The sequence below is a fragment of the Haliaeetus leucocephalus genome, unplaced genomic scaffold (genome assembly GCF_000737465.1).
Source record: "Haliaeetus leucocephalus isolate CR32 unplaced genomic scaffold, Haliaeetus_leucocephalus-4.0 Scaffold182, whole genome shotgun sequence".
Taxonomy (NCBI): Eukaryota; Metazoa; Chordata; class Aves; order Accipitriformes; family Accipitridae; genus Haliaeetus; species Haliaeetus leucocephalus.
The window spans coordinates 1,155,645-1,183,560 of record NW_010972618.1 but is presented as its reverse complement, the minus strand read 5'-3'; the positions used below and the strand labels follow the sequence as shown (position 1 = coordinate 1,183,560).

The following is a 27,916-nucleotide window of genomic DNA, read 5'->3' as shown; positions in this document are numbered from 1 at the left end:
TGCCAACAGTGTCGTTCCCCACACCGCTGGACCTTTGCAAAGCCACCTTCTGGTGCAGACAGGGAGCCGGGTGTCTGGCAGCAGATCTGTGCGTGCAGGCAGCAGGACAGAGGTGGGAAGGTCCCACACCTGCCCACGTGGTTGGGGCATCCTGGGCTGCTGGCTGCCTGGCCAGCATCCTCCATCCCTGTGCACCCCAGTGACACCTCCTGTCTCTCCTTTTGGGTGGTGGTGGCAGAGCAGGGTGACCAGCGGCCATGACGACAGAGACAGGCCCCGGTTCGGAGGTGAAGAATGCGCAGGAGGAGGCTCCACAGCAGCAGCTGGAGGTGGCTGCGCAGGGCCCCACCGCCGCAGCCACCAGCCCCGCCAGCCGGGACGCTGAGGTCAATGAGAAGCCCGGGGCACAGTCTGATGCCCGAAATACAGAGCCGGTGAGTGGATGACGGCCAGGTGCCATGAGATGCAGCAGAGGGGAAGGCATAGCAGGGGAAGGGGACATGCCACTGCTCTCTGCTGCCCATCGCTATGTCCTTGCTGCAGCGCGGGGGCTGCAGGGAGCCCGGTGAGGTGGACACCTTCCCCTGTGCTCTCGGCCCCGGGTGAACATCCCGGAGGGGAGCCCCCTACAACCAGCGCAGTGGATGGGCTCTGCTGGCTGCCTCCCAGCTGCCTGCACAAGTCCTTGCGGGCAGGACAGGCAGAATGAGCAGTATGGCAGCCCAAAGTGCTGACTGTACTGGAAATGGCACTGCTGTGGCTGCCAACCAGGGTGGGGGGAGGAAGTGGGTGGCCCTGTGTCCCAGGACTGAGCTGCCCCTGGCAGGGCTGGAGCAGCAGCTGCACCCAAATGTCAGCTGGGGAGCTGTGCTGCTCCCAGCAGGCTCAGTGCTGCCCTGGCCCTGCCTGCTGCACCAGGCAGTTGGGCAGGGAGGTTTCAGGTGCTGAACTGACCCCAGGCTCATGGGCGTCCATTTTCCAGGGGCCCTGGTTGTGCCAGCGGCGTGGGGTAGGGGAACTGGGCTTGGCTATGGACTCCCAAGAGGTCATCAGTCTCCTCTCCATCTGCTGCCCTCTTCTGCCTGCTCCCTCTTCTTCTGCTGGGAGGGCTTTCCCCATCCCTCTGTCTGACCATCCTGGTAGTGGTGCCGCGTAACCCTGTGTGTTTCCCTGCTCCAGGGCACAGAGATGGAGGAGAAGGACTACAGCGAGACAGACGGGCTCTCTGACAAAACAACCCCCAGCAAGACCCAGAAGTCACCCCAGAAAACCACCAAGAAAGTGAAGAGTGCCCTCTGCAGAGTGACCCTGCTCGATGCCTCTGAGTACGAATGCGAGGTGGAGGTGAGTCCAGCTTCAAGGGGCTGCGCTGGCACCAAGGAGCGGACATGTCTCAGGCCAGGGACCCTGCCCAGCCTAGCAAGTCCCAGTGTCAGGGCTCTTCCAAGGACAGCTCTGTAGTACCTCTCTCATAGGGAAAAGGATCCACAGAAATTGCTATTCGAGTTGAAATTTCAAAATAAGGAGAAAATCTGGAAAGACAGACCCTAGCAGGGAATTTCAGCCCCGTGAATCCAAATTTGGTAGCTACTCACAATAGAAAACAGTGTCTAAAAAGCAGAAGCTTAATAGATGGGGGATGGAGCTCAGCCTGACAATATGTGCACGACATGTCCATGCGCCAGCCTGTCTGCCAACACCTCAAGAGCACAGTGTGTTGGCTGTCCCACCTGCTAAGGCGAAAGACGTGTGTGCATGTGTTGGTGCGAAGAGGCTAACAGGCATGGACCCTCATGGCTGCCCCAGGCGGGTTTGCGTCCATCCTCTCTGTGTTCAACTTCTGATCCCTTGCTGTCCGTTCCCATAAAGCTGGCAGGCCAGGGACCGCACGGGGAGGTGTGTTAGAGCCTGGAAGCATTGTGCACGTGTGTGTGTGTGTGTGTGTGTGTGTGTGCATGTGTACGTAAGGGTGATGCACGTGCACATCCTTGTGGCTGCATCCTTGTGTGTGCAGACAGAGCGGTGTGCCCAGGCAGGCGGTCCAGCACCCTGCTCTGAGTGTGTGGGCCACCCACTATTTGTGCAGCATCCCAAGTGTGTGGTGTGGGCGTGCACGATTGCACGTGGGTGTGCGCCACGGAGTGCATTTCCCTGGTAGTGGCTGTCACTGCAGGGAGGGACAGAAGGGACTGCCACCTGCCAGTGGCTGTCTTCGCATTGGGAGATGCTGCAGGGCTGCTTCAGCTGCTGTCAGCACGGGGACCTCTCCCTTCTAGGACAGGCTGGGGGACATCCAGGATTAAATTAGGAGTTGAGGCTGGTTTTTGTGGAAGGGTCCTGTGGCCCTGCTGCAGGGGCAAAGGCAGCTGGGAGGAGAAGTATTTGCTGGGAGTGCCTGTTTCTGTCCCCAGCACTTGCTGCTGTCTCCTGCCTGCAGGTTGGGGAAGGCAGTGCTGCTCTGACCTGCGGCATCGTCCTGGTGGAAAGGACATTTTTAAGGACTGGCAACTTTGCTTAAAAATGCAAAAGCTGAGGTTGTTCAGGAGCAGAAATCCTGGAGCCTTTGCCAGGGAGACCTTTGCACTTGCTGCTGGCGAGTGGGCAGATGGGTTTTTGTTGGCAGCAGTGTGGAGCTGCCTGCACAGAGCGGACCTGAATCTGTATGCAGGTTCTGCCTCCCTTGGTTCTTGGCTGCGCAGGACTGATGAACATAAGGAGCATGGCAGCCTGCTCACTGTGGCTGCCTGGGACGAGTGAGGCAGCCAGTGGTGGCAGGGTCTGGCCCATGGCACAGGCATCAGGGCCTTAGATCTGCACACTCCAACAGCCCTGCCTGCTGTTACCGCTTTAGTGGTAAAATTTGTCACAAAGCTGTGGAAAGATGGGTTGTCATGAAGATGGAAGCCCTCCCACAGAAGAAAAGGAGTGGAGCACCCCAGAGACTACAGGGGGTTCACGAGGCACAGGAGCAACTTGCGTGAGCCCTGGTGGGGTCGTCCTTCCCCTGGCGCTCCCCATAGCATTGGCCAAGCAAAACCAGCATGGAAGCAGAAACCTGGGTTGCAGGCTCACTGGCAACTTCATGAGCAGAGCAATGCTCCTTGCTGGGCATGGGTAAGGATAAGGATGAGCTCTCTGCTGTTGCGGTGTAAAGGATGGGGTCAACTTTTAGAGAGCTGCTGCTCTGTAAAAAAGCCACCTGGGGCATAGGGGAGAGGGTTTAGTGTAGAAAGGCTGGTGCTGCATTTCTTCTTTCTTTCTCACAGGCCCCGTGGGAATAGTTGTGCCTTGCCCACGTGCTTAATTAAGGCCTAATTCAGTAAAAATCAAAAAGGGGAGTCAAACCATTCGGTGTAATACTCCGGCACATGCCATGGGTGAGCCTCTGCCTTCCAAACCCAGGTCAGCAGGAGGGAGGAGACCCAGGAAGGGTGACTGCAACTGCTGGAAAAGCTTTTCAGGGCAGGAGGAGCTCAGGGTTGCAGTTCGGGGCAGCGAGCCACTGGGGCTGTGCTGCTTGGTGCCCTGGGCTGCCGTCCTTGTGGCGTGTTGTGAAGGTGCTCCGGTAAATGGATGCCTTGGAGAGGAGAGGCAGAAGCTGCCAGGCTGGAAGGCTGTAAATAGGGGAGAAACACACGTGGGAGAGGTTGTTATTCCATCTCCATGAGCAAGCCTGGGCCTCGCTGCCACCAGTAATGAAGGGAAATTCAGGGGAACTCAAAGGACCAGATAACGAGGGTGCCCTCCATCCCTGTGCATGGCTTGGGCTCTTCATGGCTCTTATTTGTCATGCCATGCTTCGGGACCCAGCCGCCACCAGCACCAGCAGGGAGGGTGTTGGGAAGGAGCTTGTCCCATGGGCAGCGCAGGCTGTCACAAGCTCTGCGGTGTATTTGTCCCAGTTTGGCTGGTCTGGAGTGGAGGTGCCTGGGCTGGCTGGACCCCTCTCTGGTTTGGCATCACTCTTCTGGTATGATGGGGGATGAGCTGGGTGGGCACCAGGTCCTCCCTGGCCCATGGGACCTGCTGCCTGCACTGCACTGGCTGGGCTTGATCATGCCTCGTACCTGCAGCTCAGGGACTGCCTGTGTGTCCCCAGAGTGGTGCTGCTGGGTGAGGGGGCTGCTCTCAAAGGCAGCCCAGCACCTTTTGGTGGTCACTTGGAGGGCCAGGGCTGCCCTTGACCCTCCCCAGTGCTCCCTACCTGCACCCAGCAGGTGCTGCCTGCACCTGCCAGATCTCCAGGAGCACAAGGAAGCCGACTCACCATCAGTCTCTCCATGTCTCCGACAGAAGCACGCCCGAGGCCAGGTCCTCTTTGACATGGTGTGCGAGCATCTCAACCTCCTGGAGAAGGACTACTTCGGCCTTACCTTCTGTGACTCAGACAGCCAGAAGGTGAGCGCAGGGGGTCCCACTGTGGCCGTTCCCTCCATGGTGGGGGGCCCCCCTGACCTGCTGTCTCCTTGTTGCAGAACTGGCTGGACCCCTCCAAGGAGATCAAGAAGCAGATCCGCAGTAAGTGCCCAGGGAAGGTCCATCCTTCCCAGCCCTGGGGCATCCTGCGGGGCTGCTGGATGGCTCGGCTGTGGCTGTCCTCCAGTGGGTCCCCTCACCACCTGCTCTGGAGGGGCCTTTGGCAGCTGGCCTGGGGACAGTGATGCTGTTGCTTGTTCAGCTGCCTGTTACCCATTGCTCCTCCTATCATAACAGGCGTGGGGGGCAAAGGACCCCGTCTGTGCCACCAGAGAGCTGGCTGAGACCTGGTCCCTCTCTGAGCACCATCCCCACCTGACCTGAGCAGGGAGGACAGGGATGGGAAAAAGAGGGGGGGCCTTGCTGGGACAGGTCCTGGGGTGCCTTTGCCCATCATGTTGCCTTGCTGGGGCAGCAGAAGGGCTGTCGCCCAAGTTGTCACCTTCTGGGACATTTGAGGCTTTTGCTGTGACGTTGGTAGTCATGCTGAGCTGATGGCCTCTGAAGTTGTGATGCTTTTCTCTCCCCAGGGGCTCGGGGAGAATTAACCAAATCATGCTGGTGTCCTGATGGCTGTTCTCGCAACAGCTTCTGGAGCTCCCTTGTCCCTGCCCTGTGCTGGGCTTGGGGAGAGTAGTGGGACCCTGAGTGGATGCCTGGATGCTCCTGCATGCCTGCACGCAGCCAGCGTGGATGCTGCCCTTACTGCTCTCTCCCCTCCCTAGGTGGGCCCTGGAACTTTGCCTTCACTGTGAAGTTTTACCCTCCAGACCCTGCCCAGCTCATGGAGGACATCACAAGGTGAGGACCACCTCTCCATGGGCACAGCTGCCAGGGCTGCTCCCAGGGGATTGGCTGGGAGCGTGTGGAGGGATGGGGCTCAGGCAGGATGTGGGCAGCTGGAGGATGTCTGGGGGCTCACTGCCCTCCCGCTGCATGTGGCATGTCTAAATCATGCAGAGTGGGGCCAGGAAGGTGGCTGTGGGAGGTGGCGGCCCCCACAGATTGCAGTGCAAGGTGGGGTGCACGCTACCACTTCCCGGGGACCCCCAGCCTGCTCTGGAGGGCACACACCTCCACCCCACTCTCACCCTCTACCCCCTCCTGCAGATACTACTTGTGCCTGCAGCTCCGTGCGGACATCATCACGGGGCGCCTGCCTTGCTCCTTTGTCACGCATGCCCTGCTGGGCTCCTACGCTGTGCAGGCTGAGCTGGGTGACTACGATGCTGAGGAACACATGGGCAACTACGTCAGCGAGCTCCGCTTTGCCCCCAACCAGACACGGGAGCTGGAGGAGCGCATCATGGAGTTGCACAAGACCTACCGGTGAGCCCCAGGAGAGGACAGGCTGGTGGCGAGGAAGGCACGAGACAGCTGGCCCACACCCAATGAGATGCCCGGCCACATGTCCCCCTCTCTGTCTCCTTGCAGGGGAATGACCCCCGGGGAAGCGGAGATCCACTTCCTGGAGAACGCCAAGAAGCTCTCCATGTATGGGGTGGACCTGCACCACGCCAAGGTATGGGGCCATGGGGCTGCCAGAGTGATGGGCAGTGCCACCCCGTCCTGCCCTGCTGCCTGCACACCCTTCCCTGCCCAGCCCCTTCCTCCCACAATGAAGGTTCAACAAGGACACGGTCCTCGGCAGCCAGCTCTGGGTGGCCCTGCGTTGGACCAGAGGACCTTCAGAGATCCAACCTCAACCAGTCTGTGATTCAGTGACCTCTCTGTCAGCCGGTCCCCCGCAGCAGAGCACAGAGCAGGAGGGAGCACGGCACTGCTGGCTGGACTGGTTCTTTCTGGGCAGCTGAGCAGTCTCCTCCTGTCCCTCTTGCCTCCTCCAGGACTCGGAGGGCATTGACATCATGCTGGGTGTCTGCGCCAACGGCCTCCTCATCTACAGGGACCGGCTGAGGATCAACCGCTTCGCTTGGCCCAAGATCCTCAAAATTTCCTACAAGAGGAGCAACTTCTACATCAAGATCCGCCCGGGTGAGGTGGGTGCCATGTGCCAGTGCGGCCTCAGGGCACGGCAGGGTGCCTGCTCTGCTGGACTGGGGCTGCCTGGCAGGGAAGTCGTCACCTAGCTCCAGCCTCTGCCCCAAGGGTCCCAAGTTAATGACCACACTGGCCAAGAGAGCGCATCTCCTGTGACATATGGAGGCTTTCAGCAAGTGCTTTCTTGTTTGTGCTCTCATTTTCTCACTGGCAGAGTGACTTCAGCAGGCTGAGGGCACGCCAGGCTCCTTCCCCCACTAGCCAGATGCCATGACCCCACTGGCACAGGGAGGTTGCCCAGAAAGGGGGGTTGAGGGCCATTTTTGATGTGTCTTCCATGCTTCACCAAAAAAACATCAGGAGGGTTTTTTGTTTGTTTTCCGACTTTATTTTCACTCTTTTCACTTTTATGTGCACTGATGGGAGAATGCATTTCCACCCACATTTTCCAGCAGGCAGGAGGGCAAGGACAGTGCATCTAAAATGGAGAGTGATGCCCTCTTGCCAAAATGAGGTGTAAAAGGTTTTTGTTTCCTTAGGGAATTTATCTTGCACTGAAAACCCATTTACAGTTGAGGAAAGTGCTTAGGCCAAAAGTGTGGGGGCATGATCCCACCACCCAGTGGGACTGGGCATGGACCTTTCCAGCACTGCATTGAAGAAGACTTTTTTTTGCATTGTCATGGCTCCTGCCAGGGGAACCTTGGCAAGGCAGGTCCCATCCCATCATGTCCTCTAGGGCAGGATCTGCCTGTAACGGCGTGTCTCTGTCTCCCCCAAGTACGAACAGTTTGAGAGCACCATTGGCTTCAAGCTGCCCAACCATCGCTCTGCCAAGCGTCTTTGGAAGGTCTGCATAGAGCATCACACCTTCTTCAGGTGAGGAGACCTTCTCCAGACCTTCTCCAGGCCTCCCTTCTTGGAGGCAGACATGCTGCTGCCTCTGCCGCAGTGGGTACACATGGGGGACAACACCGGGGGGGCACAGCTGGGGCTTGCTGACAGCACTCTACCTGTATCGCCCCTAGGCTAGTGTCCCCGGAGCCACCCCCCAAGGGCTTCCTGGTGATGGGCTCCAAGTTTCGCTACAGTGGGCGGACGCAGGCGCAGACACGGCAGGCCAGCGCCCTCATCGACCGCCCGGCTCCCTTCTTCGAGCGCTCCTCAAGCAAACGGTACACCATGTCTCGCAGCCTTGATGGAGGTATGCCCCAAATTGGGGAGGGGGAGGGAGATTGGTCCGCTGGCGGGAGCAAGGGAAATGCTGTTTGGCTCGTCTCTGCGAACCCACTTGGCAGGGCTACACCAGCCATCGGGCTTCCTTCTGGAGGCTGTCCCCAACTGCATCCCCATGGCAGAGGGGTCTGTCCCCACCCCAAGTGATAGCTCAGACTGCGCATGAGCAGGGGGACATGGTAGGGCTGGGGTTGGGCAGCGTGGGGACAGGGCTCCCCCATCTCCCTGTGCTCTGGGACCCCTGGGGCCACCAGGAAGCGGCTCCTCAGCCTCCAGGTCTGAGCTGGCAGGGTATGGGGCAGGGGCTGGGGGACTGGGGCTGGGGGTGGCAGGGCTGGGGTGACCCGGGCTCTCCCCCATGGGCAGAGTTCTCGCGCCCAGCCTCCGTCAGCGAAAACCACGACGCCGGGGCGGAGGGCGAGAAACGAGATGAGGACGGTGAGTTTGGCAGCAGGAGACGGTCCGAGACGGAGGATGAGGAGGTGACCACCCCAACGAAAATAAAGGAGCTGAAGGTACAGACGAAGCAGGCAGAGGAGGGTGGAGGTGGAGGGGTAGGCTGGCTCCCACCTGGAGAGGGCAGGCAGGGGACTGGGCACAGGCAGCAGGGCTGGGCTGCAGGCAGGAAGGGTCGCCTCGGGGCATGATCCCCTGCAGCCCTTTCTCCGCCAGCTGTGCCCCAGGCTGGTGGGACCCTTGGGACATGGCTCTTGGCCTCACTGGTGGAAATGGGGCTGTCACAGGGGCTTGGCTCAACTCTGATTCCCCAGCGCCCACCAGGCGGTCTCAAGGCTTGTCCCCAGGCAGGGCTGGACCTGGGAACAGCTCTGCTCCGGGACAGGGATGGGGATGGGGACAGGCCAGGCACACCAGTGCCCACTCATGTCTGCCACTGCCCAGGCACAGCCCACCCACTCCCTGTCCCGCCCCCTGGGCTGGCCCAGGGACACCCCAGCCCATTTCAGCCCCACTCTGTAAGGGGAAGGGGGGTCTGGTCCTTCTGCACTCTACCAGCCCACCAATTTAACTGTGATGTTTGTGACAAGTTCCCTCGACTGACCCTGCTGGTTACTTTTAACCCTCTCTTTGCTGCCAGCCGGAGCACGAAACAACCCCCAGGCACAAGCAGGAGGTATTCTCTCTCTGGAGTATCTTAGTCCTCATTGGTGCATCATATTGTTCATCCTTTCCAAAGCAACACTGTGTGTCACCCTATTTACTGGAATACAAGATGCACCGGGGTGGGGGGGTTGGATACTAGAGAAGCCCAATGAGCAGACAGCTGGGGATCTGCCCTAGTGTGCACATGGCATCTTCTATCCCACTAAGTAAGGTAGTCCTAATCATACGTGTGAGCAAGAGCCCTCCCAAGGTGCAACGGCCGGGCCCCCACGCCAAGTCCTTGGCCCGTTGGGAAGACCTGGCTTCTGCTCGTGTTACTGACTCCGCCATGTCCTCGCCTCGTGTCTACTCTCCGTCCAGCCCTGCGTCCCTAGCTCACCTGTGCAGGCTGGTCCCATCGCTCCCGCTGGCACCCCGACCCGTGCTCTGCTTTTGCCTAACTTGAACTGCCTCCGTCACCTGCCCTGCCCGGTGGCTCTGCTCTCCTGCAGCCCCCCTGCTCCCGCAGCATGGCTCCTCTCCACAGAGAGCCGGGCTGGAGCTCCTCACAGCACTGCAGCTGCTGTCCAACCCTGCTGGGGGCAAATAAGTCTCTGAGCTGCCTTCAGCGCTTGCACAGCTGCCTGTGAGGGCAGGCACTGGCACCCACCCCCTGTGCCAGAGGGCAGCTGCCTGCATCTGCCCAGCCTGAGAGGGGGCTGTCACAGAGAAGAGGGAGTCTCTGCCATCCCCTGCACAAACTCCTGTGTTTGCGGTGGCCCCCCATTGGGAACAATTCATCCCAGCCTAAAATCCACGGCTGCTCCCTGGGGGTTTCCCCTCTGCTCGCAGCAGGACGTAGATCCTCGCTGGAGCTGTCGATGGGGGCAAACACGGCCAGGCAATGGGGTTTGCTGTGCTGGCACCACACAGCCCTCACCGTCCCACTCAGCAACGCAGGGCAGACCCTGCCGGGGCGGTGGTCCCGGTCCCTCCCCTGCCCACCTCATTGCTTGCCCCACTGCATGTGCATGTGCTGCTGACCTGGCCCCCAGCACACCCCGAGCCCAGAGGTCGGCAAACCATGAAGCACTTCTCCACGGCTCAGACATGCGGGTCCACGGGGGGAGTTTTTTCATGAGTTACAGTGAGCCTTCAGGATCTGGAAAATTTGATAGGTTTTTTTGTGGGACTCTTTTGGGTCTCTGGGTTGTCGCTGAGGAGAAATACCTGGGAGGTATTTTAGGTGACTCCTTTCGAACCTCAAAAGAGGTTTGAGCTTGAGTTTGAAGCAGAAGCCAGGGTTCTTGCTCTTGCTCTGAGCCAGTTTGCCCACCTCTGTGGCAGGACGAGGGGAGCCACCCTGGTACCTGTACCGTCACAAAACGATGCTCTAACAACGGCTAAACCCCACCTTGCACTTGAGCGCTCTGAGCTGTCCTCTCTCCACAGCAGGCCAGACCCCACCCCAGGCTGCCGTTGGGCCCAGGCTGGTCCATGGTGATCCAGGCTGGGATCCATGCTGACATCTCTGACCAGCCCTTGACCTCCTGCCCTTTGGCAGAAGCCCACTTTGAAGGAGCTCCATTGGAAACACCGGTTTCCTGCCCTGCTAGGACAGAGGCCCAGGCTCCCTTTGTGCCTGGCAGGAGAGAGCAGCAGAGGAGGCTGCTGGTATTTCCAATAAAGCCCTATCCCTTTCTGATCCCAAGGGAGAGCCCACTCTCTCCCTCCAGGTGGTTTAGCTTGTCCTCAACAGGCTGTGTTGGAGGTGCCAAAGGGGCATGCTTTGCCCTTCATGGAGGAAAGCCTGCCACGTGCGTTTGGCCACATGCTGCCTTTTTGCTGCTCCCTGCAATGGTCTTAGTGAGAACTGCAGACCAGGGTGCTCTGACACGCTGTTCATTTGGCTCTTGAGACCCTAAAGTCAAGCCCAGTGTGAAGCAAATCCTCCCAGTGTCCCTGATCATCTCTTTTGCCTTGGCTGGTGCTTTAATCATAGTTAATCTTCCTCTCTCCTTCCCCAAGTTTTTAGACAAGCCAGAAGATGTTTTGCTGAAGCATCAGGCCAGCATCAATGAGCTGAAACGGACCCTGAAGGAGCCCAACAGCAAGCTGGTTCACAGGGACCGGGACAGGAGGCTGCCTTCCTCACCAGCCTCTTCCTCACCCAAGCATGAGGATGAAACACCAAAGGGAACCCCAGAAAAGGCCAGCGAGGTTTGTTCTGCTGCTTCTCTTATGGAGGGGATCAGGTTGTTCATGGGGAAGTGTTCCTCACCTGTTGGGCTCTGGGTCTCTGCCTCCTGCACTACCCTGGGGGAGCATGGTGGAAGTTATGTGGTGGGGACACGGGATGGAGGAAGGGGACCTTTGGCCAGGCCATTGTCTCTAAGTTTTGTAACGAGCTAACCATTTTCACACTGTTGGTAGTGATCTCCCCTTGTGCCCAGGCACTGCATGGGGTTAAACTTCTCATCCTTCTCTGGAGGGCTGTGTTTTGGGGGTACCTGAGAGTTGGGCTGTGGCTTTGTTGGTCCATGAGATGGGGCTTTCCTCACGCCTCGTACCAGCAGGGCTGCTGCATGGCAGTGCCCAGTGCAGCTCTTGCCCAAGGGGTGTCCTCAGCAGAGCAGGACCAGGCACCTGTGGAAAGGTGCCCCACGGTGCTCTCAGCAGCTGGGACCTGGGTGGTGGGAGTAGGAAGAGGGGTGAGCGGTGCCACACTGGCATCCTGCACGCATGTCCTCCTCTCCTGGCATTTTGTCTGCTGGCTCTGCAGTGGGACCACAAGTGTGAAAGGAAGGCTCCTGGAGAGTTGGAATTGGGGGTGCCAGGGCATGCAGAGCACCTGGTGCTGCATGAGGGGCGCAGATGTGGCACAGCTGGGTGCTTTGTGGCGCTGTGGTCCTGGTTGCCAGCCTGGAAGCCCTCTCCCTGCCAGGGACCCTCCCTGCCTGCTCTCCCTTCCGCAGTGTTCTCTCCCCCATGGGGGCTCTGGAGCCAGTCCTGTGCCTGCTCCAGTAGGCATGGCTCCAGGCAGGGTGGATGCCACACACAGGGCCCATTTTGCCCTGGCTCACTCCCAGGACAGTCTTGCAGAGCAAGTGAGGGGATATGGGGCTGGGCTGCGAGGAGGGCATGGGGTGCTGCGGGGCAGCTGGGCCAAGGGCTCTCTGTGGGGGATTCGCGATGTGCACGTGCGCCTGTTGGTCCCCAGCACTGACCAGAGACCTGGGGCTGCAGGGTGACCCGGGCAGAGGTGAGCTCACAGCCCCTCATCAAAGCACTGAGCTGGGAAGAGGAAGGAGGGACTTACCCCACATCACTTTTACAAGCAAATATATAAAGTGCAGAGGTGTAAATGGAGCATCTAGAGCTGGCATAGCTGTGACCTCTGTTCATCCGTCCATCTACTCATCCACCCACCTACCCACCATTTGTTCCTTCATTCCTTCTCATGTGCTCTCTCTCTCTCTGTCTTTCTGTCTGTCTCTCTCTCTCTTTCCCCATGGGTGCTGGGGTTTCCATGCTGGCACAGACGATGGAAGAAGACACCCCAGACGATTTTACATCTGAGCACGGAGCTTCCCTAAGCATGGAGTCTTTCACGCAGAAAAGCCTTGTCTCCTCTCCTGAGGTTGTTACCATCCTCCTTCTCTCCCCACCCCTCGCTCTCACAGTTTGCCCCCACCATGGGGCCCTCCAGCCTGCCAAGATGGCTTCTGCCCTCTGAGCAGAGCTTGAGCTGTTTGCTGGCCCCCCCAGGGTGGCTCCCCTCTCCAGTGATGGGCAGGATCCCTTGCCAGGACAGGGCTGTTGGTGAAATCTGCTCCCCTGACTGTTTCTTCTGGGCTGTGAGACAGGGTCCTGGGAGAGACCTTCCAGTGGAGCCCTGCTGTGCACCCGCAGGGCTGGCTGTGCTCTGGGTGAGGGGGCCATGCTGGAGACCAGTGCTGGGGGTCCTGAGGCAGTGCTGACTCTATGGCACAGGCACTCTGCAGGTGTCCGCTCCAGGTGCAAGCAGACAGGCAGCTAGAAGCTGTCTTTAGCAATCCCTCGTGCTTTCCTTTCACTTTGGCTATGGTTACAGTTCGCCAGGCCCAGACACCCTGAAATAGGGCATATCTGGAAGCATCAGAAATGTTGAACTATGCCTGTGCAAAGCAGGTCATGCTGCTTTTGATGTCCTTGTGCAGTACCCACAGGTGAGGAATGTGGGCTCTCAGCACTGCTTGCATGCAGGTTTTATCTCGCGTGATGGTGGTTGTTTCCCAGGACAGCCAAGAGAACATACCACTGAGCAGAAGAAAACTGGTCTTTGAGACTTGATTCTGGTGTGGTTGGACCCAGCCATGCTCCACTGTGCTGCCCAGTGGTGCTGGGGTGCACATCCTGCCTGAGGACCTGCAGGGAAGACAGCAGAGCAGGAGCAGCATCGGGCAGGGGAGCAGACAAGGCAGGGGCAGGGGTGACGCTGGTCCCGCTCTTGCTCCTTTAGCACAGAAGCTGCCAGCGTTGGTGGGCTGTGCTCTACCAGCACAGCTGGAGCCTGAACCTGGGCTGGCTGGAGCACGCATCCCCAGGAGGCAGTCTGGGTGTGAGTGAGGGCTTGGGCACAGCCTTGGGCTTCAGCAAGGGTACAGGCATCTTCAGTGAAGCTTGGGCTCTGCAGCAGCATCTTCTGGTCCACGGTGGGACCCCCTACATGCCAGTATTTCGGAGCCGGTGGACAGAAACGGCAGAAGTGAGGTGCACACACATCTCTTGATTCAGAGAGTCTTCCCCTCCACCCTCCAGAGACCCTTGGGGTGCCAGGGGTGTGCTGGGGTGCAGATGCTGAGGTGGCCTCACTGGTGATTTCTCCCCAGGCATTAGTGGCTGAGACTCAGCAGCTGATATGTAAGAATTTGTCCTCTCCTGGCGTTTGGTTGCCATGAGGAATTTGTGGCCCCAAGAGGGTGATGACATGAGGACAGCACATCTGTGGAGCTTGGAGCTCTCATCACACTCAGCCAGAAAGTCACTCAGTGCTGAGGCTGGATTATCTGTCATCCCCAGCTAGATGCGTCTCCACCCTCCCCTCCATCCCTCAGTCCTCACTCCTGGAGGACCGGAATGCCGGGCTGGGAGGTGCTGGGAGTCTCTTCAGCTTTGGGTGACAAAGCAACCCAGTATCTCAATGTCTCAGATTCATGCTCCACTCCTTGTCGTGAGGCTCGTGCTTTCCTCTCAGGTGAGCTGGGTCTCCCTCAGGAGCAAAGAAAGACAGCAAAGGGAGAAGCCTCCTGCCTGCCCTGGGCTCTGTCCAAGTTTTGGGCCTTGTTGGCAGGGGCAGAAGGCTGTCTCTGCTCCATGCTGTTGTTTCTTTCCTTTCCATCAGCTTGCTTTCTCTTGTGATGTGTAGGCCACAGTGAGAATGGCCTTCCCAAATGCTCCTGTTCCCAGAGCAGATGCATTTGGGGGGGGCGGAAGGAAGTGTGAAAGTAAATTATCCCCTGGGAAGTTAAGGTTGCTCTGTGGACAGATCCTTCCCAGCATCATCACTTCTTAGACTCAGCTCCTGCCTTGGCACTCACTCTGTCCTGCCAGCCTACTGACTTCCAAAGCTCCAGAAGTTCTCTTCTTTCCTGGAGGACATACCCAAGTATCCAGATATTTGTTCCGAACATCCCCAAGAGTCCTCAAGCTCTGGAGACACAAGGGCTGCCATGAGCTGTGGAACCAGAGCTGTGGCCGGAGCTGGCTTTGAGCCCTCTGGAGCAGAGTTCAGATCACACCACAGTAGTTGACTGTTCCCTTGGAGTGGGCTGTGCTCATCCCAACAAAATTTGAGAAGGAAGCTGGTTTGGAAATAAATGTGGAGCTTTTGGGTTTTCTTTACTGGTTAAGAGGTGCTGCCATGGATGAACACATTGTTCCAGGCTTCAGAAGACTTGTCTTAAGGCTTTATGATCTACAACATCTATGTCAAGCCTTAGCTCAGAGAAGGAGCCTGAAGAAACTCATCATCTTTGTCCAGGGAAGGTTTCCTCCAAAGGACTCTGATTTGCAGCCAGAGAAGGGGGACAAGAAGGCTTCGCTGAAGAGATTTGTACATGTGCTCACAACCTGTCCATCCTTGCCTTGTCTGCAGAAAGGGTTTAGCGATGAGACTGCACTGCAGGAGCAGAAGAGAAGCTGCTGTACCCTCAGGAAAGTAAGCAGTCTTCTGGTTGAATTGCCCCCAAGCATCGCTACTGAATGGGAAGACTGGTGTTGAGGGAATGCCAGAGACCACCCCGGGCTTCCCAGCAGACCCAGTGCAGCCGCTGAGTTAGTGATAATGTTGCTTTCATGGGTCAAACCCAACTGTGAAAGACATAGGTGCAACCTGGAGCTCCTGGCAGTCACCGACTGCCTCTGTTGCAATTTCCATGGACTAGGAAGAAATAAAACCTGCATTGGAGGCAAGTGTGGAGGAAGGCACCTGGAGAGCAGACGGTGCTTGGGAGCACAGGGTAAAGGGATATTGGAGAGGCTTGTGCAAGCGATGCTGTAGGGAGCTGGCGTGGGACAGGTCTCCTGAAGACCTGGCTCCTCCAGCGCAGGTACAGAGGGCTGCCTGGCTGTGGCAGGGTGCAGATGCCATGGCAGAGTCCCTGGCAAGGAAGGATCTGTCTTCCATCTGTGGAGGAGGATGCCCTTACTGCCATGTGTGTGGCATGGCTTGCAATGCACGTGTGCCATCCTGGCAGCTGCCCTCGCAGCGCGAAGAGCCTGCACCCACTTCTGCCCTCAGGTGGCTCGGTGTTCCCGCAGGGGCCCGGCGGCAGGCCATACCTGCACACAGCCCCTGGGGTGCCTCCCCGCCAGGCACAGCCCTGCTGGCACTCCTCAGGGATTTTTGGGGGGCAGCCACACTTTTGCCAGAGCCAGGGGCAGGGCGGCAGGCATGAGGTCTGCTGCTTTCCTGGGTGCTGCCAGGGCAAGGCCTGGGGCACTGTGCCTAGGGAGCTTTGCTTTCTTTGGCACCTGGTAAAGAAGGCAGGAGCTGGGAGGTGACATTTTTCTGCCAGGGGCTTTCACCATTTTCTGATTCCCCTCCCTGTGGAAGCCCTTCCACTAGTAATTGGTTTTCATCCTTTCTCTCTCTCCTCTAATCTCACCTTCTTTTCCCTTCCCTTTCGCTCTGCTTCCCTCTGCCCCCCTGTCTGCCCTTATTCAATATCAGTTATCAGGTTTCCATTTCGAGTGCAACTGCTCCAGATGTTTACCCAGACATCCCTGCATGGGGCATGGCTCATGTTTTCATGGATTATTTTTCCTAGTTTGAGCAGGGAGCGGGCAGCCAGTCTTCCCAGTCACTGGGGCTGGAGTGCATCCTGGTACCACAGAGGGTCAGTCTTGCCCAGCCTGCAGAAGTGACGCTGGCTCTGCCTGCAGGCAGGTGCCCAGGCAGCCTGTGTCATGGGCAGAGCCAGCCCCATGGTGAACTCCACAGGACCATGCCCGATGCCTGCAGCAATGCCCTTCATGTGTGTGCTGCCTACAGTAGAATGGCTGGGGATGCTGCTGGGCTTCCTCATCGGTGCAAATGTTTTCCTGCTGCTGTCTTCTCTTTCTACCTTCTGTTCCAGAAGCGATTGAATTTTAGCAGTGCTTTGTTCTTGACACTTGTGAAGTCTTTAGCTGTCTTGCAGGACAAACGTGAATCTACAAAGTGTACATAGTAACAGTAATCTGGCATCCTCCCCTGCACAGCAGCACAGATATACTGTGTGGTATATCACACACCCACTGTGTCCTTGCTGCAAGATGCTCCACAACCTTTGCTTGGTCCTTGCTGCAGTACCCATAGCTGTCTCAGTGGCCAAGCCTGTGGTATTCTTTTACATTTCACAGGTAACCTTTTACAGGTTACATTTTCTGAACTGCTTGGTTTCAGCATTGCTAGAAACCTCTGCTAAACAATTGTTTCTGATGAGATTTCCCTGGAGAGCTGGAAAGAAAGGATGGACTTTGGAGTGAATCTGAGCTGCAGCGTCTGGTAGGAAGGGGAAAGGGCCTTTCTGATGCCTAAAGGTGGTTTCTTTTCCTGCTTATGTTCCTGGCAGTCTGACATAGTCTTAGGGCATGTGGATGAAGCTGAGAGTGAAGCTACTCAAAACACCGTTGCCTACAATGAAATCTCACCCTTTGCTCATGGAGATTGCTAGAGCCAGCTAAAACCAGAATTCAGATGGGGAGTCCCAGTTGGGTTTAACCAGCTGTGTTCCCCTGCCTCATGAGAGATGTCCTGATGGCTGTTAATGTGTCTGCTGGGAGCATTGCTCCTGCTTCTGTACTTCCAGCAAAGCTGCAGATACTGCAGGTATGTCAGTGACCCACTGCCCAGAGCAAAACATGATCCCTGGAGAGGCTAGAGGAGCTCAGTCCCCATCATGGCATCAGGCCTCTTATTCTGTTCATCAGCAAGTTGCCAGGCTCTCTGTATAGACCCTGCCTCAACTCTTGCATGAATAATAATAATAATTTAGTCATCCCTGTCCGAGGCAGATCAGCTTTCTGTTACTCATGACAGCAGTCATCAGCAGTTAGGTAAAGTATGTTTGATGCTAACTCTTCTTGCTCCAATTGCAATGCAGGGCTCGGAGCATTGGGTATTTATAGAGAGAGAAACTCCTAGGCTGGAAGCAGTAGCTCTAAAGAAAGCTCTGGGAGTCAAGAAAGAAGAAGCACATGCAGATACCTCAGAGGTGAAAATGAGTGCGAGTGTATTGAAAGTGGAGATGGCAGTAGGGAAAGCCAAGGAAGTGGCAGGCCAGGAAGAGCCAGCAGATGCATCCCTGGATACCCGGACAAGAGCAAAAATGATCGCTAGTCCAGAGGACTTTGAGTCTGTCTGGGAGGATGAGATCTATGAGAAGGAGGCCAGGGGGGAGCCCAGCCAGGAGGCAGAGCACCTGTCAGCTGAGAGTGCAGAGGAGCCCCAGGAGGAGGGTGAGGAAGCAACCACCAGAGAGCCAGGTCTGCCCAAGCCATGCCAGCAGCCTGAAGAGAGGCAGAGGACCAAAATTTTGGGGCCAGAGCCTCCCCAGGGAGAAAGCGAGGTGGTCTCCAGGGAGTGTGCTTCTGCAGCCTCCAGGAAGCAGGAGGCCAGAGTGCTGGCCACAGCCACAGAGCTCATGAAAATTAAAGTGAAGGCTAGTGATGAGAGCTCAGAGACTTCTGCAACCCAGAGGATCATCTACTTAGGAGACCCAGAGGGAGAGGAGAAGGACAGTAAAACACACCTGCTCTCAGAGACTGGCTTGGAGGAGAGACCAGAAGCCACTGAGAACACGTCCAGGGAGGGATCTGGGCACACGGCACCTGTGGCAGAAGGTTTCCAGCCCTCTTCCTCAGCAAGCCAGCAGCACAGGGCATTGTCTGGAAAATCTCCTGAAGCACTGGAGCAGCCGGGGACAGGCTGTGATGGGACCAGCCTGGTGGAATGTCCTACCTTGGGGCAGGAGGAAGGGCTGCCTCTACAGCAAGAGAAAGCATCTGCTGGGCTGACAGGCTGCGAAGCACCTGAGGGAGGTGAAGCCCTGCCATGTTCCCAAGAGGTGGGACAAGAGGAAACAGATCTGCAAAGCCCAGTGGGAGGCTTGAAGCCGTGTGGCGTGGCAGGGGATGGCCGCAGGGCTGAGGAGCACAAAGGGAGCCCAGTACAGAGCCCGGACATCTGCATGGCAGTGGAGGGGCTCTCAGGAAGGATTGGAGCAGATGGTGACAAGGAGGGAAGTGCCAGAGTGGTTCTTCAGATGGAAGAGATAGAGACCAAGTCACCTCCATCAGTTGTGCCTCGTCAGGGCCACCCTCCCACCACCATGGGGTTGGAGGGGGATAAACCCAGCACTCCTGCCCCTAAACCCTTTCACCAGCAATCCAGCCCTGTCCCTGCAGAGCCAGTCTCTGGCACTGAGCCTGAGGGCAGAGACCTGTCTCAGGGCACCAGCCCTGTAAGAGGTGTGGGCATACCCAAGATCGTGAATCCCTCAGCAGAGGTGGAAAGCAAGGAGGCAAGCCCTGTAGTAGGCAAAGGAGCACCCAAGGACATGAGCCCTGTAGCAGAGGTAGCAATACCCAGTGGTGCCAGTCCTGAATCTGAAGAACAACCCCAAGACATGGGCTTTGCTACATGTAAACCACACCAAGGTGCAAGTCCTGTTGCGGGAGGACCACCCGAAAACACAGGCACTGCAGCAGAGTCGATCCAGGTCAGAGACCCGGCCACAGGGGGGGTGGCCCAGGACATGGGCCCTGTCGCAGCAAAGGCAACCCAGAGCAAAATCCCTGCCACAGAAGAGCCGCTTCAGGAGAAGCCCATGATAAAAGAGCTCTCCCAGGACATAGGGCCCACATCAGGGAAACTGACCAGAGATGAAGGCTGTGGGATGGAAGAATTGTCCGATGACAAAAGCCCTTACATGGAAGAGCTGCCTCCCAAGGCAGAAGAACCAAAACAACAGATTGAGGCCATAATAAGAGACCTGCCCCAAGAGGGTCCCATAGCTGAAGGGCTGCTTCACACTACAGATTCCAAAGTGCAAGAGCCACCTTGGGACTTGGAGTTTAATGTGGGACAAGATCTGCAGGGCAGGAGCCCTGCAGTAGAAGAAACCACCAGGGACAGTGACCTTGCTCCAGGGCAGCCACCGCAGGATAAGTGTCGTCCCAAAGAAGCTGCTGATGTTCTGCACTCCCACTCCACTGTAGCAGGATTGTGTCAAGGAAGCAAAACATACCGTCTCTCTACCTTGATCTATGAAGGCAGAGAAGAGCAGCAAGCGAGCAGTGGGACACATCAAATAGAGTCTCAGTTGTTGATGTTTGTGGCTGGGAGGACAGGAGCTGTGTCCCAGGAGCATGAAGATGTCACTGTGGCCCCAGGTAGCTGGCAGAACAGTGAGAGCTACAGGAAAACCTCAGTGGCCTCTAAGATTAAGATGTTCGAGCAAAGTGAAGCAGAGCGAAGGGCAGCCCAGGAGGGACAAGAGCGTGTGCCTGAAGCTGAGACATCAGCAAAAGCAAAGGGGAAGATGGGTCTGGCACAGGACATGCTTTTGAACACAGGCCTTGCCTCACCGCCAGCGATGCTAGTCACTCCGGTGGGACCTGCATCCAGTGCAGGCTCCTTGGCCCTTGGGCAAGGAGCTGGTTCAGGAGACACCTCCCAGCCTCTCTCTCTGAAGAAAGATGTTTCTATTGTCCTGGAGCACGAAGGAGAAGACAATGCTGACGTGGCTGGTGCTGACCTGGCCTCCCCCGACTCTGGCTGCGAACTCACACTGGCAGAAGCCGTGGTAACTCTTCCAATGAACTGTCCGGATGGAAAGTTCATGCGCATGTTGTGTGGCTCTTTATTACCATGTTCAGTGGCTCCTCACACATCCATTGACTGACAGCAGTCGCTTTGCATCCCCTGTCCTTTTATGTATGTGTGTGTGGTCAGGCTTATTTGCTGAATGCAGACCTGCTGGCCAGTTGGTTCATCAGCTTCTGTTTTGTGACCCCCCCCGACATTTTGGCTCCCTGGAGAATGCCGCTCGCTAAACCCGAGAGTGGGCACCCCAGCTTCATGACCAGGAGCAAGAAAGGGAGACGGGGGGTGGCTGAAGGAGCTGCGACTCTGTCACAGACACGCACACACACACGTAGCAGCAGCGTGCCCACGCTTCCAGCTTCTCCCTTGCATTTCTTAAGTTGATATCCCTTCTTGCTTAGCTCGCCGGCCTTACCCACCCTCCCCTGTCTTCAGCAAGCTGGTGGCTGGATGATGAAATAGCTTTCTTCGCTCTTTTAAGTGCTAGATCAGCTCCTGTAGAGTTCTTTTCCTTACAACTAACCATTTTCTCTAATCCAGAGCAAATCTCAGGAACCAACTGGGGAAGAAAAGGATTTATCTGACCTGTCAGTAAAATCCAGCCTGAAAGAAGAGAATGTAAAGACTGCTGTTCCAGTGGTCTTCCAGGTCTCAGTGCTGTTTTACTAACTGCTTCTTACCGTAGTATGAAAGCTCACCTTAACCAGCTGAGGGCTGTGTGCTTCCAGCTCCTCTCCCCATTGCAGAGCTGTTATGTATATATTTATACATATACACACACACGAAAACATGTATGCAGGTGTGTTCCTCTTGAGTTTGTTTGACACCCCATTTGTCATACCTCTCAACCTCCCAGCAGTGCCAAGGGAAGGTTGTGCCGGCACAGCCTGGCCCATTGCGGGGATGGCTCTGGCTGCAAATGCTTGGACCAGAGTCCAGGAGGTGGGTTTTCTCTGGCATCAGTGGGCTTAGAGCTCTTCCTAAGGGAGAACTGCCTAGAGCAAGATGCAAAGTCCAGCATGGGTCTAGATTTCCCATGGGATCATGGCAAAGCGTGGTGAGGGGAAATGTACCCTCTGATGGTGGAGTTGAGAGGTATGTCCATGTCTGGAGAAGTGCTAACGGAGGGAGGGCATCCCCTGGCTCTGATCGTGCTGTCAATTACACTGACCAAACACTTAACCAGGTCATCCTTAAGACTCACCCCTGGCTGCGTGAGGTCTGTGGAGGGGGACTGTTGTGTTGGTGGGGCAGATTTATCCCCCCAGTGCAGGCAGCCACCCCGGCATGCATGGCTGGTGGGCAGCACCAGTGGGGCCGGTCCTCCTCACTCTGGGGTGATGCTCTGCAGGGCCCACAGAGATGCTCAGTGGAATTGGCACACTCCTTTGCTTCTCCTTCACCATGCGTGGCTTCTGGGGCCCTTTTCTTTCAAACTCTTCTCTCTTTCTTTCCCTTTGTTTGGTTTTTTTTTGAGTGCCCAACCTTACTGACATACGATAGCAATGGTGTCTGAGCTGTTTCTGAATGTCTCTTAACAGACCTGTTGTTTTGCATACATCTGCTTCCACTGGGTGCACTGATGTGCCTCCAAGCTGGCCAAGCTATTCTGTGTGACTGACCCTTTTTTGAGATGACTAATTACCGATAGACTTTTGGCAAAATCAGATTGAATAACCCTTCTCCCCCCACCCCACCCCTGCAAAGTTGCTGCTGTCAGAAAGGTTTCAGTCTCCATGCTTGAGTTGTGTTTGACTCGACTCTGTGATGTTTGCTGCAGCCTTCTTTCTCCTCCTCCTCCTCCCCTCTCCCTCATCGGCACTGCCAGTGCTGCCATGCCACATGGTGCTCACTGTCTCCGTCTCTCTCCGCCATTGTGTCTCATTCAGAGAGCGGGCTTGAGGGAGGGCATTGAGGAGAAAGCTAAGCCGCCTCGGCACAGGGCTCCCGAGAGTGACACTGGTGATGAGGAGCAGGACCAGGAGAAGGACTCGGTCTTTCTGAAGGACAACCACCTGGCCATCGAGCGCAAGTGCTCCAGCATCACGGTCAGTTCAACCTCCAGCCTGGAAGCAGAGGTGGACTTCACAGTGATCGGTGACTTCCATGGCACAGCCTTTGAAGACATCTCCCGGAGCCTGCCTGAGCTGGACAAGGACAAGAGTGAAACGGAAGACGAAGGCCTAGTTTCCTTCCAGCACACTGTCAAAGTAGTTCCTGGACCGGAAGAGGATGTCAAAGGCGGAGAGAAGGTCTCCCAGCCCAGCCCAGATGTCTCCCAGCTAGAGGTACACAGGGACACCATTCCACTGAGACTGTCTCAGTGCCATCGTGCCTCCATGTTTCTTATCCTGGTGCCTGGTATTGCTGTGCTGGTGTGCACTCCCACACTGGTTTGGAAGAGCATGCTAGCTTTCAAACATCCCCAGGCTCCTCTCCAGTAGCTGTTTTCCCCCGATGCACGCTGTCGTCTGTGTTGCATGGCTCTGTTGTGTGTTTTGTGCATCTGCTAACCAGGAGAAGTCATTGTCATCTCTTAATCCCCCACGTTTGCCTGCCTACCCTGTCCCTCACACCACTACAGCATGTCAGCAGCTGGGAATGGCACATGTCACTAACCAACGGCTCTGTCCTTGTGTTTTGCATGAAGTCAGGGACCAGTTTGTGTAGTGAAGAGAAATGTGCTGCCAACTAACCTCTCTGGTCATGCTGGGGCTGGGAGGGATTTATTGAGTAGCTTGTGGGAGTGCTCCAAAGCTTGTGGAGGGTCACTCCTGTGCTGGGAGCAATTGTAACGGGCTAAGAAAAATGAATGCAGCATGCATGTAGAATTTGAGTGTACACCACAGGGAGAGGACAACAGAGCCAGCCCCAGCTTGGACAAAACATAGCCTTGCCTCTGTGCTGGGCCAGGGCCATCTCCTGCCCGGTCAGCGCTGGGGCAGCCCTCCAGCCCTGGCAGGTAAGTCCCCAATGCTGCATGGAGCTGCCAGGGTGAGTCCAGACCTGGAGCCAGGAAAAAGCTGCAGAATTAAAGGGAGCTTTCTCTGAGCCAGCCTGGAAACCCTTGTGCAGAGCATCTGATGCCTTGGGCTCCTGGGTCACCGTGGGGCCATGGGCATGGGTCATCAGCTCCACACTGCCCCGTGGCTGGCAGTGGGCAGGGGAGGCTTTTGGCTCGGGAATGCTGAGCGCTGGCTAAGCATCCCCTGTGCAGGAGCCCTTGGCAGCTCCAGTTTCCTGTAGTGGGGGAGTGCTGGGAACCTGTCTCCATTCCCCCAAGTTTCTGACACCTTGGGTGTAAACACAGCCTCTGGGAGCTGGTGCAGATCATAAACCTGCTGCGGGACACAAGTGAAATGAGTTTGGTGGGTCTCACCCACCTTCTGAAGACCAGTTTAACCTAACCCATGGTGTCTATAAATCTATCAAAAAAATCTCTGAAAACCTCAGGGACAGAGCATCAGGTCTGATTTGGGGTATGTCTGTCACACAGGGCACTTTGCATGGTGGCTGTCTGCCCAGGGCAGCAGCCTGGTCTCTGCTCTTTGGCCAGGTAGGACTCAGCATGATGCTTGCAGGATGTCATACGTGTGTGGCACTTGCAGAGGAGTGGGGCAGGGATGCTCTGCTTGTGGGGGCTGGTGCACAAGGAGCACTCAGGGCTGTTGGCATTGTGCCCCAGTGCCTGACTTGCTATGTTTCTTCTGCAGTCATCAGCCCCAAAAATGGATGCTGTGACCATCGGCCTGGGGCCGGGCATGAAGAAGCCTGAAGCAGATGGCTCTGCTCTCCACCACATCGGCACCACAGACACAGCCCAGGTGATGTGGTGGCTCTGTCCTCTTGTGGCCCTGCTCCCTGATGGCTCTGCCAAGTCTCAGTCCAGCAAAACCTGTCCCCGGGCAGCAGCACTGGGATGGCAGGTGTCCGAGTGGGGTGGTCGGGGGCCTCTGCTCACCCTTGTCTTGCTGGACTCCCCAAAACATCAAACTAAAACCCACCCAGAGATATTCTGTGTGCATCCCTGGCCCCATCTGCCATGCCAGTGGGCAGCACTGGCACATGGGCACATCTCCAGAGGGTGACGGCGACAGTACACGCTGCACCACAGGTGTCCGTGGCCTCGTGGCCCTCCCCAGCTTCCTCTGGCAGAAAGGATGTTCCTGTGAGTGTCACCCCCTCCCTGGCACCTCCAGGCTCACCAGGTTTCCTTTGCCCCAGCAGGTGGAAGGAGGCACCCCGGGCAGCAGGGATGCCACTGCCACTGTTCACGCTGGCACCGCAGAGATGGCACTGGCGACCTCAGTAAGCGGGGCTGGCCCCTTGAGAGGTGGGGGAGCCGCTGTCCCCTGCCGTCCCTCTGCTCCGGCGAGGGCAATGGGCCAGCTGTGCTGGGGGGGATGACCCTGCCCCGCTGGGGATGTCTGCGGAGGGTGACCTGCCATGTTTGCCCCCGCATTGCATCCGAGCCAATGCACCCATCTGCTCTTCTTTCAGGATCACAGCACCAAGGCTGGGAAAGGGGCTGTTCCCACAACAGACCTTCGCTCCCTCTCACCGGTGAGGGGGGGCATGTGGTGCCAGCAGCCTGGCCAGGTGGTGGGGAGGGAGGGAGGCAGGCCTGCGGGGCTGGGAGTGGCTGGGGTTAGTCCCACAGGGCCCCCTCCTGTGTTCCCAGCACTTGCACCCTTGGCTAGTGTGTTGGTACTGGGAAGAGCAGAAGGATGCTCAGAAGGTTGGGAAGTGAGATGGCACGGGACCCCCTGCCCGTGGCCTTTCTCCTGTGCCAGACACGCACCTTGAGCATCTGCTGGAGGAGGAGAGTTCCTAAAAAATAGCCCAGTCTCATAGCAGGCTGAGGTATCTTTAGCCCTGGGTGTCCTGCCTGGCCACCCAAGGCCACATGCAAAGTCTCCTGACTCCCAGTGGAGGTGACGACCATGAACAACCCTGTCCAGCAGCAGGCCTTCCTGTGTAAAGGAAGTTTTCTACTCAATTGCCTCATTCTGATGGAGTCAAGCCTGGCCAAACGCCACGTGCTGCCCCAGGCTCATCACTTTGTGCAGCAGGGAGAACGTACCCAGCACTGTGTGGCTGGAGCACCAGCGCAGCCTTCCCAGCCCTCACCACACAAAGCAGGGACGGGCAAAGCTTAGAGGTAGCTTGAGAGCTCTGCACTTAGGGTGTCCCTTAGGATGGATGGAGAAGAGCAAAATGCAGCCATGAAATCATCTCCCTCCTGCAGAGGCCCTTCCTGCAGCTCTGGGCTTGGGGTAGCTGTGGAAACCTGTCCCTGGCCCCCCCCAAAACCATCCAGTTGGAAGCACAGTGCAGTGTCCTTTTTTCCCTTGCCACTCTCCCTTCCCGTGCTTGGCTGCGTAGGTGCATCCCAGTGGGAAGGTCCCAGCTCTTTGGGAGCCAGCATTGGGGGCTCCCCTGTGGCGGCCCTGTTGATGCCGCTGCTCTCTCTTCTGCAGATCACCAGCGGCTCTGCTGGGAAGGAAGTGCTCACCAGCATATTCAGTGCCACTGCAGAAACCCTCTCCACTTCCACCACTACCCACGTTACCAAGGTAAGAGCAGCTCCAAAGCGGGCAGCTGGGGGGTTCCTGATGCAAGCCACTGGAATTGGAGGATGGGTGGATTTATATTGTGGTTAGTACAAGCAGAAAATGCCTCCTTACAAGCTGGAAAAGTGTATGCTGTCCTGTGGGGGATGGCGAGCCAGCACAGCACCCCATGCCCCACTGTGAGTGCTCTGTGCCCGGTTTGGCCCTGCTGTGCTGCCCCTCCCATCCAGCCAGGTGTGACCGTGGGGGGCTGCAGGCAAGGACAGCCAGACGTTGGCTGTTTGTCACCTGTGTACCACCCACAGGGACTATGAACACTTGCTGTGCCCTCCTCTACTCCTTGGTAGATTGGGAGGGCAGGGAGTCATTGGGGCGAGAAGGAAGATCAGTGTGCAGTGTTGCTGACTTCCTGGAGCCAACTGCAGTGGTGGAAGGGACTCCAAGTTAGGCTGCCAGCAGCGTGCATGTGAGTCCCTGCCTGTGCAACTGGGGTGAGTGTTCCCAGATGTACCTAGAGCCAGACCCCAGGTCCCTGTGGGCCAAGAAGCCCACAGCACCAGTGCTGGAGCATCTCACCTTGTGTCAGCTATGGGAACCATGTTAGCCTGGGGTGTATTGGGTTTATTAGAGCCGGAGTGGCACAGGCAAGGGGGACTGATGGTAGGAAATGGAGTTAAGGCTGCATCAGAGGACCTCACCCATTGCCATTTCATTCCCAAATTAAGGACACATAAATGAAAGCAGAAGCTCGGTACCTGCCACCTGGCCCTTTTTCTCCCCACCTACGGCCAGCTGTGTCTTGCTGGTTCTAACCATGCACCTAGTCAAGGGTAGTGGGAGATACACTTAATTATGGGGGGAGTTCCTAAGGTGATGCTGGCATTGTCCCTCCGCCCGTGGGCAAAGCTGCATCCACCAGAAGCTGGCTTGTTGGACAGCTGTGGGTGAGTGCTCTCCTTCTTCTTGTGCAGACTGTGAAAGGAGGGTTTTCTGAGACCCGAATAGAGAAGCGCATCATTATCACAGGAGATGAAGATGTGGACCAGGACCAGGTAGGAGCAGGACACCCTGCCTTTGCCCGGCTCTGGCTGCCCCCAGCTGCAGCACCACATGCTTCTGTTTCTGGCTTGTACCTGTTTACTCCTTCTCTCCAAACACTGACCCCTGAGGCCCCAAACCTACCAGCTCTGTCCAGCAATGCAGGTCCCCATGGGGTGTAGTGGCACCCATGTGAAGCCCCAGCCCAGCTCCCATCAGTGCCCAACACAGCAGTGAAGCAGCCATAAAGGTTACATGCCAGCACAGAGCCCAGTGATGGGATCACTTTTTTATTTTCTTAAAACACATTTCCAGTTGCCCTTTCTCCAAAGTGACCCAGGTTCTTTCTCTCTTTCCAGCACAGTCTCACTACAGATTGACTCACTCCAAGTGATGGTGTTTTGCATCTGCCTCCATGATAGAGGAACAAAAAGTGACAAACTTTTATAATGAAATAACAAAGATTGACATAAATCTCTAGGGCCACAGGATCATTTTCCTGGGGCCTAACCCTTTGGGATTTCTTCCTTAAGGAGAAAAATGAAAAAGCTAAAGTATTTAAAAGGCTCTAAAATAATTTTTAGATTTTTTTTAGAATGATAATAATAATTTAAATTAGATTATTACTGTAAATTTTTCTAGGGTTTTGCTGCAGAGACAATTGTTGCTGTTCCTTTGCTTGGGTTTCAGTATGGAGCCTGAGACATAGTACATCTCTACAGGAAAAAAAACAGCAAGAGAAAAGCAGTGCATGAGGCATTCCAACGGTGTACGAATCCCTGATCAGTGATGCGTTCCAGCCTTTTCTGCCAGGCTATGTGGGTTCAGCTTTGAACCTCTGTATCCGTGTCCTCCTGGAATCCCACTCAGCTCCAGCTGCTTTCTGTCTGCTGTTCTGTCTGGCTGAGAGCAATGTAGCAGGCTTCAGGGAAGTGACAATAAATGCTTTCATCCTTCTGGTTTCTAGGCACTGGCTTTAGCAATCAAAGAGGCAAAACTACAGCATCCCGACATGCTGGTAACCAAAGCTGTGGTATACAGAGAAACAGAACCTTCTCCAGAGGAACGGGACAAGAAACCGCAGGTATGTAGAGAAGTTACTAGGCATGATTTATACCTGCTGTGTAAGGGGTGGATATAA

At 56.5% G+C, this 27,916-nt stretch overlaps 1 protein-coding gene across 1 annotated transcript; it reads left to right on the top strand.

Annotated features, from left to right (window-relative positions):
* The first annotated feature begins 257 nt into the window (after positions 1 to 257).
* EPB41L1 (erythrocyte membrane protein band 4.1-like 1) lies at positions 258 to 27,916 on the top strand. Its single transcript, XM_010564591.1, has 20 exons — positions 258 to 434; positions 1,180 to 1,344; positions 4,294 to 4,398; positions 4,476 to 4,518; positions 5,202 to 5,277; positions 5,587 to 5,805; positions 5,911 to 5,998; positions 6,324 to 6,476; positions 7,259 to 7,356; positions 7,506 to 7,681; positions 8,080 to 8,228; positions 8,810 to 8,845; positions 10,843 to 11,034; positions 22,054 to 22,452; positions 23,878 to 23,988; positions 24,392 to 24,472; positions 24,665 to 24,727; positions 25,645 to 25,740; positions 26,709 to 26,789; positions 27,743 to 27,916. Exons 1-20 carry the CDS (start codon positions 258 to 260, stop codon positions 27,914 to 27,916), a joined length of 2,682 nt encoding a protein of 893 aa, XP_010562893.1.